Below are 15,715 nucleotides of genomic sequence, written 5' to 3'. Positions count from 1 at the left end.
TGATTACAGACAAATCTTCACGACAGCTAACTGGCCCTGGCCACGCCGTTTGCATGCAGCGGTCTGGTCCTGCATTCGCTAGCCAACAGRTATCCTCGCTGCAATCGAGCTGTGCAGAATCAGGCCCTCGGAAATCCACGTTAACTTGGAGCTGGCTTTCAGCTCTTCCAAAGGTTTGGCAACGGAACAGCGTGTAATGCTAAAGGCAAGATGCTTCGGTGGAGCTCGCGTGAAACAGCACTTCCTCCTGCAGCAATGCGAGGTTTGGTCCTGCAGTCCTCACCAKATAAAATTCTGGACCGCAATAAAGTTTGAGAGGAGACACTGACACTGAGTGCGAAGCAATTAACCATRAGAGTAACTTCAGACAACTCAGTACAACGAGTCTAGTACTCACAAAYGACTTCTAAAGATCAGTCCGAGCCCAGTTCTCTCTGCAGCAGACGGGGCACTTCTGAAAACCCAGGCTCTCCACCGAGGAGCCCGAACGGGAGCGACCTTCTCTTGAAARCCCACCTTGGACCACAGGGCTGAACCCAGTGGGCAAACATCYGTGGGTGCCGCTGTGATTCAGGAATACCTCTGAGACCTCTATTTTTGCACAGGTGAGAGAGAAGTCCTGAAGGCTCAGATTTTACACATTTCTACACATTTTTAGACCTCATTCCCCAAAACAATTTAAGCTCTTACAGCCTTAAATCTATTCTGAAATTGCAACTTGAAAATTTAAGGTATTTTGCTCTGAGAACTAAACTAAGATCTACTCAACAGTTTATTCACTGAGAAGAGGAGGGAGGGAAAAAAAAAAAGACCAAGACAGTTGCCCAAATTTAGGGTCCACCTTGGCACACAGCTGYGTCACCCGGCGCGAGGAGAACGGATGGATGACGCACTGCACAGTTGCGGTCACTCAAGCAAGACAGCTCACATGAAAGCAGCCACAACCCAAAGAGCAGATTCCAACATTTCCATGGAAAGCAGTTGCCTCCGGTTATAAAACAATCATTATTTTCTGTCACAAGTCAATAAAACCTCTCACCCCTCAGCCCTGGCATTTTGAGCTTTAGTTTACCGCATTGTATGCTTCCTGGCAACATTGATTACAATCTACGTAATAAAAGGTAGTTTAAGACACCGATAAAAGAAATAAAAAAATCTCGCACCTCTCACGTTAGCTTGATTTATTAGTGCCAAGCCAACAGATTTCTCAGCCATGTCTATCTTAAAGACTGACTTTTTTTTTTCCCTCTCTCCTTTTTAGGCAGTCAACCCTCTGTTTATTCAGAAGACACAGTCAGATCAGAAGAAGCCCAGAGGTAACAGTTCAGCTCAGTATGGCATATGCAAGACAGGAATGAGTCTTTCAGCCCTGACACGTGCAAAGACTGTCCCGACAGCACGTTTCAGCAGAAACTGAGACGAAACCAGGAGAAATCATGCATGACACAGAAACAGCACATACACTTTCTCAACGGTCACCTGTAACAGAAAGCAAAAGGATGACTTCAGCAGCAGAATCCTTAAACAAGGCTTTTCTTAAACGCATTCGCAAGCTGGAGACTAAATATTCATCTCTTGCTTCCTACACCTACAACAAACTTGGTGCATRGAGTCAATAACCTTTTTTAGATGCCATTTTTCTTATATGCTAGGAACCAAAACTTTTTTTTTTTTAAAAAAAAAGAAACTGTTCCACACGGGGCACTAATCTACAGCTTTTGCCTTCAGTTTCTGCAYATTTAAGAGCTGACACTCACAATGTGCCCTAACCGATGTCAACCCAATCTTGCTGGCTTTAATCTATGTATCTGCTATTGGAATTAAAAGCTGCAAAAATCCGGCAATTGTAAGTTTTAACTTTCTGTTTAACTTTCCATTTCAGAATAAAACTTGTGAAGAGTTTGAATGCACAGCCAAATTCTGATTTTGGTTACATCCAAACTGATCTGAGTGAGAAAGAACTAGAATAAACAAGAATTTGGTCTTTCCATTCTAGAACTACAGGACAGCTTTTTTTCCCTAGATGAAAATCACKTTTTTTTGCAATTTGACACTTCCTTGTTAAGTCAGTTTTCTCCAGAAACTTCTGTTCTTAACAAGCAGGGCAAAAACTCCTTTTCTAGATTGACTGAATCATCCACTGACTTGCAGACASTCAACCCTGAGCTGCTGTACAATAACATCAGTAGAGTTGCATCACCCAACACCAGCTGAGGCTCTGGAGATTCACCCATTCCAGATTGACTGGAAGTTTGGAGTTTAATCATCGGACCAATACAGGAGCATGACCCTCGCAAAATGCGCAGAACTCACCATCTGGAGGCATCAGGACCTTGTTATTCTGTGTACACCAGCCAACGGGGTGAAGATCTGCTGTCATCACGTCACACCAGAAATCCGCCCTGCGGTCATCTCCATAGCCACAGTAACGAAGCAGTAATAGCTGTCCACATGTTGTAATAATCGTAGCTACCCAGTATGTGTCCGGATTGCTCTTGTTGGCCACTTCTAACTTCATTCCTGGTTGGAAACTGCTTTGAAGGCTGATTTCAACCTTACAAAATGAGAAAGCCATGGTGTTACTTTTTCTCCTTTGCAGGGAGAGCCCTCTCAAGAAAAACAAGATAATACCTCCCATAAAGAGCAAATTTTGGGAAGGCCATGAGCTAGTTGTGATCCTTAATTGAACCACTTCCCTGGTAACTTCTCTGGGCAGGACCATTGCTGCTTCCCTGGTACATATCCCTATGATGCAAGGTCCTACATGCTCCAAAGGGGCATCCACCACAGGAACCTTAGGTGTACTACAACTGAGAGAGGGCTAGTACATACCTAAGCATCATAAATCTCACTAAAGATGAGGAAAAAGGTGAAGTGTGACCCAAGGGAACTTTTATTACTGCACAGCTCCATAAGGCAAAATTACAGGACAAGTGGAAGGGCAGGGACTGAGCACCTCTAGGAGTTAGGTCCAGCTATAACAATTAGTCATATAGCAACACTGAAGCACCTCTTGAGTTGTGACAAACATCAATTCACAACCAGTTCTCACTCATGGGTTCAGGCCACTGTCTTGCCATTGGATGGAGATGTCACTACCATTTACCTCAGCAGGGGCAGGTCACAGGTAACTTGCCCAAGGACACTGGACATACCAGCGCATCTCTCCCAGGACACTGTAGGAACTGTTGTTAAACCCTAACGCCTGCTGTGCACATCTGTAACGTTTCCCAAGAGCTCATGGGACATCTCCAGCTACTGCTGATAAAGAAGAGGTGGGAGCCGGTCCAGTGGTTCAGATGCCAGCCTTGTCTTCAGAAGTCCATCTAAAATGTTCCCTGCAACCTCTTGTGAGATGCTAAGGGACAGGCTCTGGGATTTCTAGAGTACCCCATCACTCACTGAAACCAGAGAGGTTATAAAATCTGGTCTTAAGCATGTATGATTAAGTTATCATTTAACTGGCACTTTTTGCTGAAAAAGTTTAATATTTTATGGCCTGCTTGGCCACCTGATTTCTCAGACTGGTAATGCCAAGTTGCAGAGACAAAACTGAGCTTCTCTGGGATGTCAGTATTCCTCCCTCACTCACCCACTCCAGTTACGATAATCCCAGCACTGCCAGGCCAAATCCATTTGTTATAGACAAGGCACAACACTCTACATGCCTTTACTTGTAGAGGGACTTCTATCAGCACCAATGACTGGACTGTCACAAAGTCTGTGACATTTACTAGTTTACTTAGTCCGAAGGTAAGGTCTTGTTATTCTAAGGATCCTCAGAAATAATCCACAATAAGAGTTCATTCGTAGTCTTCCTCCTTTCTCCTCCTGCAACAGTAAAAACACCACCCAACTGACGTGGTCACAGATGCATATCCTTGTCTGTAATGAAGAAGAGCTCATGTGTAGGTCTCAATCCTGTCTCAATTCTGTCCTCAGATGAAAACTGAAGCAGGAGAAGGCAATGTATGGAGAGCAGGCAGGTGGAACTGATTAGAGGGTGTTAAATAACTGGTTGTGGATGGGGCAACTTGTCCCAAACAACAGCATCCTTGATTGTAACAGGCTCTGCTTGGAGACAGATTCCCTTCTTCAAAGGATGCCTCCAATCTTCTTGGTCAGTGGGGATTTCAGGGACTTTCAATATTATTGTGCAAACACAGACCAGAGTTGCAGACAGTGCTGTAACTACCACAGCGTTTCCAGGGCTCATTAAGGTCTGCATGAGCCATGTTCACCCAGGCAGGGTATCATCTGCCCAAGCACTTGGTTCTGACACTCCTGAGAGAGCATTTCTGAGCAGCAGGTTGAGAGAGAGTTTCACTACAGGCAATGCTGGACCGTAGTGTGGAGTGACCCTGCTAAGGAGTAAGTCATGCATCAAGAGGAGAGCCCTAGAGGAATAAGACCCTCTTGTGAGATAGATCTCCGGTTTGGGATGGACAGCAGTGAATAAAAAGAGAGGAGGAAAAACAGAGGAAGAGAACACAGAGTTCAGCATAAGCAGAGGGAATGCAATATAATCCCTCAGAGATGGAAAATCTGAATGAGAAGCAGAGGTAGGGTAGGCACAGAGCTTCGACTTGTGACTGTGGCCAGTGCAGATACCTCAGGTCCACCGAAGACCAGCCAGAGGGCTGGCAGCAGCACAACTACCACGAAGAGCTTGGCCGCGTCCCCAGCAGGTTGTGTCAAATGCACACAGCTCCACACAACTGGGACAGCCAAGCACTCAGCCTAGGGAACTTACAGGTGTCCTCAGCATAGGCAGGAGGTAAACGCTGATGGCAACCTAGGTCTTCCCACTGAAAACCATTGCACATGGAAAGGGAAGAGACAGGATTTCAGTAAGATGTGGGAAAGCAGTTTTAGCAGGTTTCAGAATGAAGTCACCAGAGAAGTTCAGAGGACCAACTTCTCCCCGTCTCTCCACTTTGGTTTGCACCCGGGACCCCACTGAAAACAAGAAGCATCGCGCGCAGAGCTCACAAGGCATTGACAAAGCACATACGTGTTTGAACGAGGTGTGGGGAGCAGCACTGGCCCCGGTTTCCTCCAGGAATTCATCCCAGTTGAAGTCTGTGTCCTCAATGCTTGAGCCCTCATCTAGTCAAAAGGAGGGAAAAAAAGAAAAGGAAAAAAAAAGGGATAATGAAAGGAAAAGCAAACCACCACATAGCAAAAGATGACAAAAGTTGCAATGACATATTGGAGGTAAGAATAGCAACCAGAAAATAGAAAGTTCATTTTTAAGATCTGTGCTTACTTAATTTGACTGGCTCTCATAATATTTTCARGCGATTATGTGACTTCAGTGGCAGTGACAACGTTTCCAGACCAGAAACACTTCTGCTTTCATAGCATCAGAGGAACAAACTCTGTCCTACTGCAGAAAGTGCTTGTGCTCTTGTGCTTTCTATTTGGCGAATTCTCTCACTAGAAGGGACCTGGCTGCCCATCAGTTATTCCTGGGTGCAATGACCATGTTCGTGCCACAAGCAGGGATCCTCCAGGAGTGCTAGTTACAGCTGCTTCCTCCTGCCTCCCCCCAAAAAAATAAAAATAAAAAACCCAGGGCCTCTCACCAGACCGCGGCTACCTTCTTACACTCTCCTCTTGTCCTTGCCCTGTTGTCCCTCGCCCTCAGTAGATTTGGGACCCTGTGTCAAACCTCCTCCCTGTTGCCCCAACCTTGCTCCATGGAGAAGGAGCCAACATTACTACTTTCTGTTATATGCCAGCACCAAGCGGAGTGGAGCATAGACCTCAGAGTATCGTGGAAACATACACTATAATTAAAAATAAATCTTTCATTTACAGAAAAATCAGCCAAATCCAATTGTTTTCATTTTGTTTCCAGGCAATCTTGCAAATCTCAGTTTCATCCCCAGAGCAAAAATATTTACAGTCTAGCAATGAGCCCTTTGCAATAAGCATTCATCAGGCAAACTCAGCAAGACCCTTACCTGCCCAAACATTCATCAGTGTGGTCATGATGTAATTAAAGTGACTCATGACAAACTGAATTAAGAAACCTCTCCAGACAGTTTTATGAAGAAACGGCAGGGTTAATTTATTGCAATTATTGCTACAGGTCTCCATTTTTCAGAACCAGAAAATTATATTGTGCAGTGRGAAATTTCTCCTTATTAAAGGGGGAAGAAATAGGTTCTATTTGCTGCCCATGGAGCCAGACATATACATGCCAGGGAAAAAAAGGTGTATCGGAGGAAGGTTTTCAAGACTGAACTGGCAGAGGGAAAAGGTCCGTCTAGGAGTTCAAAGAGGAATACTGAGCTGTCACCACTATTAAACACTTTGCACACTGCTAGATCAAAACTAAAGTCTGATTCCTTGCCACAAACTCAACCTTCTGAAAGATGAAGATGTAAATCAGCATTTACTCCGGTGACAAGGTGGGTGTTCTCAAGACTCTCCTGCTCAGTAGGGCAAGAAATAGTACTTGCCCACGATTGTAATCTGAAAATAGGCAAAAATCAACACAGAAGTAAAGGATAGGTTTTATTTCTTGCAGTCATCACAAAAACTTCCAGGCATGACAGCAGCTGGGTCATTTAAAATAGTCAAATCAGGAGGAGAGGTTTGTTCATTTTTTGACTGAAAGACAAGCCCTAGCTTAGCCACAAGGCAGGTGCTTGGTGCAAAAATTACTAAGAGAGTTTCCCTCATCTGTATCGAGCAGGCGGGCAGGCAGCTTAGATGATCAAGGCAATCCTTCAACTTTAAAAATCTATAGCTCTGTGGAGTTAATGTTTTAAAGAAGCATCAGATCCAGAGGTTTTGAAAGCTTAGCCTCTAAAAGCATGGCCCAAAAGTAGATGGGCCAAGATGGGGAGGAAGACACCCCTTTCGAGCTTAAAWTTTCTCCTGTGCATAAGCAACTTTCTAGTCCAAGCAGAACCAATCCCAGCCCCACTAGAAGTCAATAATCAATAAAAGCTGAAGTCCACACAGCCAGAGGTAGGTATTTCAAAGCCATATKCCAGCAACATAAGCCCCAGTTTCTGTGTCTGCCGTTCCCTGCTGACTCATTAGGTATCTCCRCAATCAGGACCTCACTTTTTGCCTCCCAGATAGTTCTTCCAGGTACCTACAGAAGTACCTAGATCTCCACTGACAAAGTCTTAAGAATTTAAGGTACTTGACTATAGCCCTTAATATTTCTATAGAGAAGATGCAATATCTGATGTGAAAAGCAAAAGGCAAAAAGCCATAACTACAAATACCTTCCGTGTGCTACCAGGACAAACCTGCCCTCACAGCAAGCCGAAGTCTGCAGAGCTGCAGGTTTTGAAGGCTCTCCTTGGTTATGGTTCCTCTCTGCCAATTTTCTGCTCACCACTGCACCCATCTGTTCTACGGTGTCAAGATGCTCAGTATCCCCAGGACATCTCCAAGTCAGGACACCTCACTCGGACAGGACACCTGCTTCTCCTCTCCTCAGCTGCTATCACTTTAAGGCACTAGATGTTTCCCTCAGCATTTGATGCTCCATGTATTTTCACACTTTTCATCCTGCTTTTTGCTCCAACCTACTGGGCAATTCTAGACAATTATCACTCTTTCCTCCAGCCTCCTGTGGAAATGACTCCTTCCCACAAAACTATCCAAGGGATTTTTAAATAATAAGTATATAACCTCCAGCCCTTGTAAGGAGCAATGTCTCCAGGGTGACAGTATTTACTCCAGAACACGGCAACAGAAAGTTAGCTATGTTAGCATTACAGGTGCTAGTTATGGATGCAACAAGCCCTTCTACCCTTCTTATTACCCATTCTGSTGCAGTTCTAATAGACTGTAAGAGTAATGACCTACCCCACCTCATGCCATACCACCACAGAGTCACTGGCCCTGCCGCTCCCCAATAGGATGTAAAGGAAAAGGAAAAGGGGAAAGCAAAGATCAGGTACTGAACCCAAAGAGCCCCAATCTCTACCAGATGCCAACTGGACATTGCTGGCACATCCATTTACACGAAGCACATTCACATCCAATCCATCAAAACTCACAAATAACATTTGTTTTTAAAAATCCCTCAGATCTCTCCTTTGTAAATGCAAGTAAAGAGGCTTCAGGACCCCGGGAAGGAGGCAGAACGAGCGCTCTCCCCACAGCAGCGAGCTGCAGGCTTCACTCACCATCAATCCATTTCTGCCTAACACATCACAAGTCTGACTCCTCTACAGTGTTTTATCTGCTTTATCAGGAAATTACTTTTACAAGGTCTGTAAAAATAATGTCAGAGAACTCATTCATCATGGCATCAGTGTTTTATTTTGCTTCAYTTTATCACAAAGGATTTGGAAGGGACTAACTCTCCCAAATCTTTTTTATGGATTCTGTTCCCTTGTAAAAATCTTGCAGTAGGGCCATCTGGAACAGAGACAGCGTGGCCCAGGGACCAGACCAGCCCAAGATCTAGACCCAGTGATACACTCACAATCCTATCAGCATGTTGAACAGGACTGTACGCAAACCCCCTAATACATCAAAAAGGTCCTACTACTRAGGAGCAGAGGACACCTCTTACTGATCTCTCAAGTGTCTGGAGATCCCCAGATTAAAAGACAGATATCTAAATGCGAAGTTTCTAATATAAGACAATAATGAGCGCTCACTCGAGGAACGGTGATCACAAAGCCAATCTGTTCATCAAATCTCAAGTCACGTGCTCCAAGAACAAAGTCCTGGCTCTGCTGGAGAGCTGCAAAACCCCAGGTGCCAGCATTTCACAGAGCTCCCTGCGAGATGACAAATTTGGCATTAGGCCTACTTTACATATCAGCTCCTTTTCCAATTATTGGTGCTTAGGCCCAGTGCTCTTTTTTAATGAAACAGTCAAGCCTGGCTAGCCTACAATAAGGTGCTGTATAAACAAGCCTAGGCTGGCAAATAAAAATCAACAAGTCATTACCTGTGAGCCTCTCAACGGCTTTAAAGTGCTCTGTGATCCTCCATGCATTAGCACTATAAAAATGCAACTATTTCAGCTGTCATCAGGATGGGCAGCTATGGGAAATAAGGGGAATAAAAAAGACCCATAACCTGTTGCTCCAAATGCACAGATTTTTCCCAAGCTTGCCTGAAGGAGAACATCTTTCAAAATTGGAGCACTTGCAGCAAATTGCTATGCCATTTGATTCTAGATATTTAAAATCATTAGATGTATTCATGACAGAATTCATTGTCAGTGAACAGAAAACTCAGGGTCCTTTTGTCAAGGATCCCTTTTATAGAAATTAAAAGATTTCTGGAAAAAACTACAAGCRTATGAGCACCAAGACAAGTACTGCAAAATGAGAATGAACCCTTTTGTACAAAGCTGATTGCTTAGCCTTGTGCTCCCCAAGTTCATCAGCTGAACTCTCTTGCATAAACACACAAGAAGAACAAAGTAATAGGTTACAGCTGCTCCAAACTAACAACTCACTGCCACTGGGAGAGGTCCCATTCTTCTCCAGCACATGGTACTCATAGGACCTTATGCTCAGCTAGGTCAACTCACCAAGCTAGCAGAAAATTTTTCTTTCTTGTTTTCATGGATTAGCTGTCTGCTGTGTAAGCAAGTTGGACTGAAGCAGCACAAGGTCTGATAAGCAACAGAAATGGAGCAAGAGAAGAGATGGCAGAAAGCGGGGCCTCCCACGTTGGCACCAGAAAGACAGCAAGTCGGCTCTAACCATAACGTGCAACTTCAGCCGACAATGCAGTCTTCTCCTGTTATGGCTAGATATGGGAAGTTATATCATCTTATTCCAGCAGAAATGACTGGAAGCTAGCAGCCAGGTCTCAGGGAGGATTTATGTACTTAAATCCTTTTGACTTCGTGACTTCTAGGCAAGGAAGCCTCACAAACAGAAGAAAACACAAAGAGAGAAAAGTTGGTCGCTCAGTCCATGCTACGGGGTAAATGTAAGGAAGGAGTGGGTGTCAACCCAGGCGCCTTAAGTGCCACAAGGATCACACCATCCACTACTCACCTTCCTAGGTACTAATAAACAAAAAAAAACAAATACCTTGTTCTGTCATACAAGAGCAGCCCACCTATAGCCTGTAATTTTTCACCATTTAGAGCCATACTGACACCTAGAAAGACAACRCGAGCAATGGTCAAACCCACCCTGAGCTTTTCAGTAGGACCTCAATGGGCCCAGAGGCAAATGTCATGCCAAAGGAGGAATCCCAAAGGAATGAGATTCATCTCATTTAGCTTCAGATAACCAGAACATGATGTCTGCATCCAAGGCAGCTGCCCACAGGTCCTTTTCAGTCAATGGAAAGAAGCTGGTATTTTTCATTGAGATTTTCCTGTCCCATTTTGGAGTTGAGCATTAGGATGAGAGGAATCACACTGACTATTTCTCTCCACTGACCCTAAATGGGAGCTTTRGCAACTATTCTACATCTACTGTGAAGATGCCAAAACTTGGCCAACTGAATACTTAAGCCTTTAGGGCTCCACCTCAGAGCTTTGCATASTGTTCAGTTATACCCGGGAGCACAAGGACAATGTATAACCAGYTCTCCTGGCTGGGCTAATGTCTGTGAAGTCTCCTCATCTGAAACAYTCAAGAGAAAAATTCTACAGGAAATGATGATGAAGGATCAAAATGGAGGAGAAATATTGTAATTTCTGAATATTAATTTCTTCTCTTTAACCATGGAAGTCCAAAAAAAGAAAACAGAGGTGGGGGCAGGGAGAACACATTCTCATCTCTTGGGAAAGATTTTCCATTATTTTTTATTTAAATTTTTAGTAGTTAAAATGTCCTGTAGAAAATATCCAGAAGAAGAAAAGCTCAAATTTCCTGATCCATCAACCAGAGACCCACATGTGCACTCCATGACGTGGGGCACAGTCCAATTCATACGACTCCGAAAAGTAAAGGCATACAGCTGCCATCCACACTCTCCTGGCAATGTGGCTACCCCCACCCCTACAGAGAGTTTGTTGAAGTGCCGCAACTTCCCATATCTAGCYGTAACAGGAGGTGGTCTGGAGGTGACCACTAGAGCGAAGAAGAACCCACCTGAATCAAACTGCTCCCTGTTGCCGTTGGCAGGACTCTGACCCTTCTCTGGAGAGAGGTGCTGGGTCTCTTGCATGTTGGCGATGAAAGATGCCCTTGTCTCCATTGTTCCGTCCTTCCCTTCCTAATTCATCCTGAAGGAGGGACTTGGCAGAGGACAAGCTAAATGGAAAAGAAAAAGAAAACATGAGTGGCCTCTTCTACCCAAACTAACCCATTCCTTCAAATGTCCCTAMCACGTTCAAGTTTTCCTGCATTGTGATCATATCCCTTTGGTCCTACTGCTTTTACAACACGGAACACCTCAAACATTCACTAATGCTTCCTCTGAGGTGAGGTGCAGCCAGATAAGGAACCCAACAGGGGACCTCTTCCCTTCTTGCATGCCTGTTCAAGAACTTGCAGCAGTCAATGAAAAATTAGCAACTAGATTTCAGGCTCTCAGCACTGCATCCCATCTTTTATTTCATCCTCACCTTTTATACCTCATCTATCTGCCTACATAAGAGCCATACTAGGGAAAAACAAGGTGCTTGAAGGAAAGTTTGAGAGACAGGTTCTTTTAAGCTAATTGCTGCTCACTGTCTCCACTATCTACACTTTGGCCATGTCTCCTGCCAGCCTTCCAATGAGGACACCATTGTGTACAGCAATCTGGAGCAGAGAAGATGCAGTCATTGCTGTTTCAGTCTAAACAGATTGGATACCAAGAGCAAAGACGGCAGCCCATTATAAACGAGCGCCGTTTCGGTAAAGCCTCATACTTCTACCATGGGCAGAGTTCAATGCTGAGTGGTGCAGTCTGTATGGGATGCATTTATAGGGGACCTTCAAGATCAGAAACCAAAGCACAGAGGCCTCCATGTATCATAGGAATAAAGTCAGAAAACAGTAACAACTGTAATATTGTAATAGCAATAACAACAATAACACCAGAAAAGATACTGAGATAACAGCATCAGCAATACTGAATGACAAGCCCATAAGGAATAACCCATTCCAACAGAGGCAGCCAAGAAAGGCAAACTCAACCACCCTCTGACAAGCTCAGCCTCTGGCATCCAACCTTTTGATGGCCAACATTGCATGAGATATACCTCATTCTGTAAATATTCGAATTTCTAAAGGAGAATATTTGTGATAAAATAGCAGAGGAAGCACTGAAAAGAGAACATTTGCAGAAATTAGAAAGGCTCTAGAAAATAAAGTTCAGCATGAAAAATACAGTTATTCTAAAATAGTGCTGTTTGTATTTTTTTTTTTTTTTTGAATGAATGAATGAATGAAGGCTGATCTAAGGAAACTGCACTAGCAGGCAAGATAGCAAATATTAACTCAGGCATATACTGGGTTATATTAAGAGATCCTTCTAGAAGGAACGAGCATAGTAAAAAACATTGTAGAATGAAAACATGCAGAGATGAGAAATGAAACAAGAAGGGGAATACACACAGAACAGATCTTGAATCAGATATGGGAGTAAATGAGGAACATATTTCTAGCAAGAGTAAGCCACCAGACAAACAATATTTAGAGATACGCTTTAGGAGTTGTTAAAAAGAGAACTCCAAAGTGAGCTTTTCCGCAAAACTCACTGAGCTAGTGATGAATTACGAGGTATCAAAGGCAAGCTGAGAAACAGAAACCAAGAGTCTGGGTTATGGGCACAGAGGGAACCAGCTACTCACACAAGGTATGCTACAGAAAAGACAGACATTGGGGAAGATGTGTGTGCAGAATATTTGATGTGGAGGACCATTCCTGCTTATCTGCAGATGCCTCCAAGAGTAGCATGACCTAGAGGACTATGCTGGCAGTGCCAACACCAAATGCTCTGCAAGAAGCATAACTAGAAGTAGGAAAGAAGTTTCTTGCCAGAGGCCAGGCAAAGCAGGAGGTAGTAAGATTGTAAAAATATTATGGATTTTTTTCAACTTTTACAACCCAGGAAGCATATTCAGGAAGGCAAGACATGGTGGTTATATACTAGAAGGAGGGAGAATGCTTTGTCGCAGGTTTTTCGTTCCCAGTTTTTAAGGCCATTCAAATGAAAAATGCAAGAAAAATGGATGTGTGTGAGCAGTCACAGAAGGAACTGAAGAAGATGAGGAGCATGAAAAGTCTACTGGTGATGTTCATTAACTAAACCGTGGTGGGACTGGCTGCTGGAGTTATCATGGCAGCATTGCAGCAACCGCAATTAATCCATGCTAAAACCATTTTGTTTCACAAAGCATCATTGACAGAAGGAAGATACCAAGCAGGACAATACAAACCTCAACTGACAGCTCTTGAGTCAAAGTTGGACCCCTATCAGCARTCTGTGTTCCTCCTTTCACAGGAACGTAGTTATGGAAAGAAAAACATTGACAAGAGAGAGACTGTAAACCTATTTAGAGCARTAGGTTTGTTGGCCACTTTGCAAAGTGCTTAGTATACTCTGAGCACTCCATAAATAATAATGATCACTTCCCCACTGTGATGGCGACTACAGCACTTCATCTTTATTCTTTGTTGACAGGAGACTTGCTAATGAATTAAGTGTATTATATACTACGAGTATTTTGAGTGCAGCTAACCTCAGAACATATATATTACTTATCCCCAGTGTATATTAACTTTCAATTAACCATGAAACTAGAAGCAATCACTCTACTGAAAGTCAAAAAACACTTATCTTGCARTAGAGAATACTTCCATAAATATCATTAATAATAAATTGGTTAAGTATCAGGCTTGTTAGAAGAGACAGGAGGGGAGGTGTTAGCTGAAGCTAAACCTTGGGTAGATTTAGCTGTTTTCACTTTTGCGTGGGACCAGACAGTGATGGAAGGTAATCTGYGTATATTAAAAGAGAGACAGAAAGAGAGATCAGCTGAAAAACACCAATCACATTAAGCAGAACTCAGGGGTAACAATATAAATACCAAGAATAAAGATAAGCTACTTGGTAGCACAGTTAAACCTTGCGATGCTCCCATTACTCTGACACGACAAAGTTACGAACAGATAAAAAGCTTATGGTGCCTGTTCAGACAGCCACAGTATTTATATCAGTGAAAAGCAAGTAAGCAGGACACTGCCCATACAGACATGCCCCAAATCTGCCACCAGACCCATGAGAAGGGGCTCATGTCCAGAGACCTTCGCATCAGACCCAAGAAACCCTACGGAAAACCTAACAGGAACCTGCCCGAGGCACTCGTGTCCTCTCCAGGGAATGACACGTGGCAGAAATCAATTCCCAGCTGCAGCGTCTGCATTTGAGGTTGAGCCCTCCCAGCTGAGGAAGAAGAGATGCAGAATTTCCTACCCAGAGTCATCAACGTCATCTACATCAGCAGGTAAAATTCCAATGCTTTTTGTTTGTTTAATTAGATTTTAAAGCTTTTTTTTTTCTTTTTCCTGAAGTCACTATGGACAGCTCCTCGTTTCTGGCACGTCCTGCAGACAGCACCCACATCCCAAGGGAAAACRATTTGTCAGAGGCTACAGCTTATCTCCTGATTTGGGGAATAACTCTTGATTATTTTATACAGTAGGAGAATATTTAAGTATCTTCTCAATATAACGTGAAAACAAGACCAAACTCCTATGCAAACGTAAGCTTCAGTACAGCTCTGAGCCTTAGTGTTGATATAACTAACTAGCACAGAAAGCTGACATAGGGTATTAATTTTTCCTTTTCTTGTTAATTGCTGCTAATTAACACTTCAAACAGAGTCCCCAGCCATACTGCTAACAGTAGCACRCTGACTGGCCTGCAATCAGCAGCATTAAGCAAGCAACGCTCACTGTYGTACTCTGATTTTGCCCTCAGTCTGAAGAAACGTGTATCCACCGGATACCAAATTAAGGACCGCAAGCCACACTACCAGCCTGTAAACCAGCAGATGGGAAACAACAACGTAAGRGGCTCAAGGTGACATGGCGTTAACCAGGAACACAAAGAAAAAGATTATGAAATGCAGTCTAAAATCAAAAGTTTTCATGTTTTAGATCCCCTGCTCGGTGCTTTTGCAACGAGGCGGTTCAGATGCTTCCTCCATACAGCTACCGTTCCCTCGGCATGTAACTCAGATCCAACCTCTAATTCACAGGCAGAAAAAGCCAGTTAATACAAAAAGAATCTCTTTTATTTGCTCCTTCCCGTGACTGTCAGTCTTAGCAGCCTTATCTCTGACACGCTGCCTTGTCATCTCTATCAATACTGGCTCTTTGCRTAAGTGCTGGTGTTGGCTCATTTGAACTGCTTTACGTTTCTCATCTCTTGTTGGCTCCACCTCATTTGCTTTACTTTGGTAYTCGCCCATGTAGGGATCAGGCCCCTACTCACATAAACAAATCAAGCACCCATCCTGGGATSTACCCTGGAGTTATTCCAGAAAAACTTCCCTTCTCCCTCCAAAACATGTTGATGCGCCTCCCTGCCCTTGGTGAACAGCCCCTGCCAGGGATGTCACTAGGAGGGAAGTTGGATCTASAGGCATCTTCAGGGCTCACTGCATTTTCAGATACACCCTAGACATGTCAGGGTATAAGGAAGTTGAGGATGAGAACTGCCTTTAGCCTGAAGCTCTGTCTCATTGGTCAGAGGAACCTAGATTCACGCTTTGGATTCCTTTTCTGCAGCAAGTTGGAGGGATGCTGGACACGGGGGG

The 15,715-nt window shown here is 43.7% G+C and overlaps 1 protein-coding gene across 1 annotated transcript in view; it reads right to left on the bottom strand.

The window, feature by feature from the left end:
• The window catches only part of SFMBT2 (Scm like with four mbt domains 2), a 111,051-nt gene that overhangs the window by 85,302 nt on the left and 10,034 nt on the right, over positions 1-15,715 (bottom strand). The window contains exons 2-4 of the mRNA XM_085299567.1: positions 11,055-11,216; positions 5,015-5,109; positions 2,314-2,554 (exon numbers count right to left, since the gene is read on the bottom strand). Of these exons, the coding sequence (XP_085155693.1) occupies positions 2,314-2,554; positions 5,015-5,109; positions 11,055-11,160 (442 nt within the window). The 5' untranslated portion in view covers positions 11,161-11,216. The remainder of the gene's footprint in view (positions 1-2,313; positions 2,555-5,014; positions 5,110-11,054; positions 11,217-15,715) is intronic.

The sequence above is a fragment of the Rhea americana genome, unplaced genomic scaffold (assembly GCF_003343005.1).
Source record: "Rhea americana isolate MKP2758 unplaced genomic scaffold, rheAme1 scaffold_1, whole genome shotgun sequence".
NCBI classification, from domain to species: domain Eukaryota; kingdom Metazoa; phylum Chordata; class Aves; order Rheiformes; family Rheidae; genus Rhea; species Rhea americana.
The sequence above is the reverse complement of the archived record's forward strand: the minus strand, read 5'-3'. Positions and strand labels throughout refer to the sequence as shown.